Consider the following 1,819-nt stretch of genomic DNA (forward strand, 5'->3'; position numbering starts at 1 on the left):
AATACAAAAGAATTTTCTTTTCAAAAAAACTAGGCACCGGGAATTGGGGGGACAGGGGGCCCCCCCCCAGGGTCACCAGGATGGTGCTTCTTTTGGGGGGGGGACAGCTCCGGTATGAAAAGAATTGGGAAGGAACCCCACGACGCAAATCATAATCTCCATCCGGACTGCCCGTGCACATGCACATGCACATGCGCATGCACATGCGCATGCACGTCACATGTGACTCCCCCCCCCCCCCTCCTCCCTCCAACGCAATGTGAATGCCGCGCACAACATCCCACGGATGCTCCATGTGCGAGCTAGCTCTACTAATCGTCCCGTGTTTGCAGGTCATCGCTGCGCCGCACGTTTTGCGCACGACATCGCGCAACCGATCAGACCTGCTGCTGCACCGACGACGCCTCGCCTCCAGAGACATCGCGCGCCTCCGCAGAGCTGCGGCTGCTCATCTTGGCGAACACCCGGCTGAGTCCGCCAAGGCTGCGCATCGCGAGACTGGTGCTGCCCTCAACGACGCTGCCTGAAGCGAGGAGGCCCGCCCGCGACCGAGCGGGGGTCGCGCCTAGGCTCTTTGCCAGAAGGACGAGCGACACCTGCGGGCAGGGACCCGCCCCTCGTCACGAAACGCTCGATGCGGGGGAGAGCTCGCTGTGGGGGAGAGGGCGCGCGCCTTGCGGTGGTGGCCGGGGAAGCAGGATTTTGCCAGGTCCTTGTAGAGTCCGCCGGCGATGAGCTCCTGCGGCGTTTGGGGGGGAGGGGGTTGGGGGGGAGGAGGGGTGGCGGGACAGGCACCACGTTGAGACATTCGCTCCTGCGGCGTGACTTCGAAAAACCTCGAGAACTGGCAGCCGCCGAGCGCGGGGTCGTTCTCGTGCGCCATGACGATCTTCAGCTTGTCCTCCCGCGCCTGCTTGACCTGCTCGGCCAGCCGCTCGTCGCTGACGAAGCTGTCCTCGTTGAGGTAGAGCAGCAAGTGCGTCGCGCTGGCCGGCCGATCATCGGTGGCGCAGATCGTGAGACCGGCGGTCTCACGATCTGGGGCAAAGGCGGCGGCGATCTCATCGGCCAGCGCCAGCGACCCCGCGTTGGCTGGCGAGGCCCAGAGCGTGCACGGTTTGGAAAAGGCGAGCGACTGGCTCTCGAGCTCGCCCGACACGCAGAGCGGAAGGGAGGTCCTGTCCAGAAAGTTGGGCGAGCAGAGGAGCACCGCCTAGGTTGGTTCAAGTGGGGTTGGCCGGGAGGTAGAGTGAGAGAACGGAGCTGGCTGTGGCCGGCGGCGCCTCGGCGATGATCTTGAGCGAGATGAGCTGAAACTCATCGATGCGATACCAAATCGTGAGCGGCCAGTCCTCGTCAAAGATGGCCGGCTGCAGGTCCTCGGGGCACTCGTCGCGCAGCGCCTGGAGCGTCCCGCCGCCCTTTTCAGGGTCCGCTTCTTGGACGAGGACGAGCGGCTTGTCCTTCTCGAGCGACGAGCGGACCTCTCGGAGGCAGTTCTGTGGCGCGGGCGAGGCGGCAGTTCTTGGGGCCAGGGTGCGGTAGAGGGGCGGGGTGGGAGGAAGAGGCGAGCCTTGGAGCGGAAGTAGCCCTGCGAGAGGAAGAAGAGGATGACCTGCGAGCTCTGGATGTACTCCTCCAGCGCCCCGATATCCTTGAGATCATCTACCTATGAGCACACCGCGGTGCGTCAGGGGGGCTCTGTGTGTAGCTTAAGCAGCGCTGATGAGCATGTGCGCGCGTCGAGAAAGACTTTGATGTCCGGCAGCAGCTGCTCGAGCTCACCCTTGATGACCTTGGCGGCGTCTTGACCGGTCGA

At 64.2% G+C, this 1,819-nt stretch overlaps 1 protein-coding gene across 1 annotated transcript; it reads right to left on the reverse strand.

The window, feature by feature from the left end:
* Window positions 1–127: 127 nt before the first annotated feature.
* EMIHUDRAFT_442473 (hypothetical protein) lies at window positions 128–1,686 on the reverse strand. The gene is made up of 5 exons (XM_005782902.1): window positions 1,574–1,686; window positions 1,284–1,499; window positions 815–1,213; window positions 674–739; window positions 128–596 (listed from the first exon to the last, which is right to left on the reverse strand). Exons 1-3 carry the CDS (start codon window positions 1,663–1,665, stop codon window positions 892–894), a joined length of 630 nt encoding a protein of 209 aa, XP_005782959.1. The 5' UTR covers window positions 1,666–1,686; the 3' UTR covers window positions 128–596; window positions 674–739; window positions 815–891.
* Between the last annotated feature and the right edge of the window lie 133 nt (window positions 1,687–1,819).

The sequence above is a fragment of the Emiliania huxleyi genome (genome assembly GCF_000372725.1).
Source record: "Emiliania huxleyi CCMP1516 chromosome Unknown EMIHUscaffold_184, whole genome shotgun sequence".
In the NCBI taxonomy this organism is placed as follows: Eukaryota; Haptophyta; order Isochrysidales; family Noelaerhabdaceae; genus Emiliania; species Emiliania huxleyi.

Bases quoted from the DNA above. Each gene is read 5' to 3' on its own strand.
- EMIHUDRAFT_442473 (XM_005782902.1), bottom strand. From the start codon at position 1,665: ATGATCTCAAGGATATCGGGGCGCTGGAGGAGTACATCCAGAGCTCGC. The intron at 1,500-1,573 runs GCTCGCCTCTTC...CCCGCGCCACAG, and splicing joins AGGGCTACTTCCGCTCCAAG to AACTGCCTCCGAGAGGTCCG. The intron at 1,214-1,283 runs GCGCCGCCGGCC...GAACCAACCTAG, and splicing joins CGCTCAAGATCATCGCCGAG to GCGGTGCTCCTCTGCTCGCC.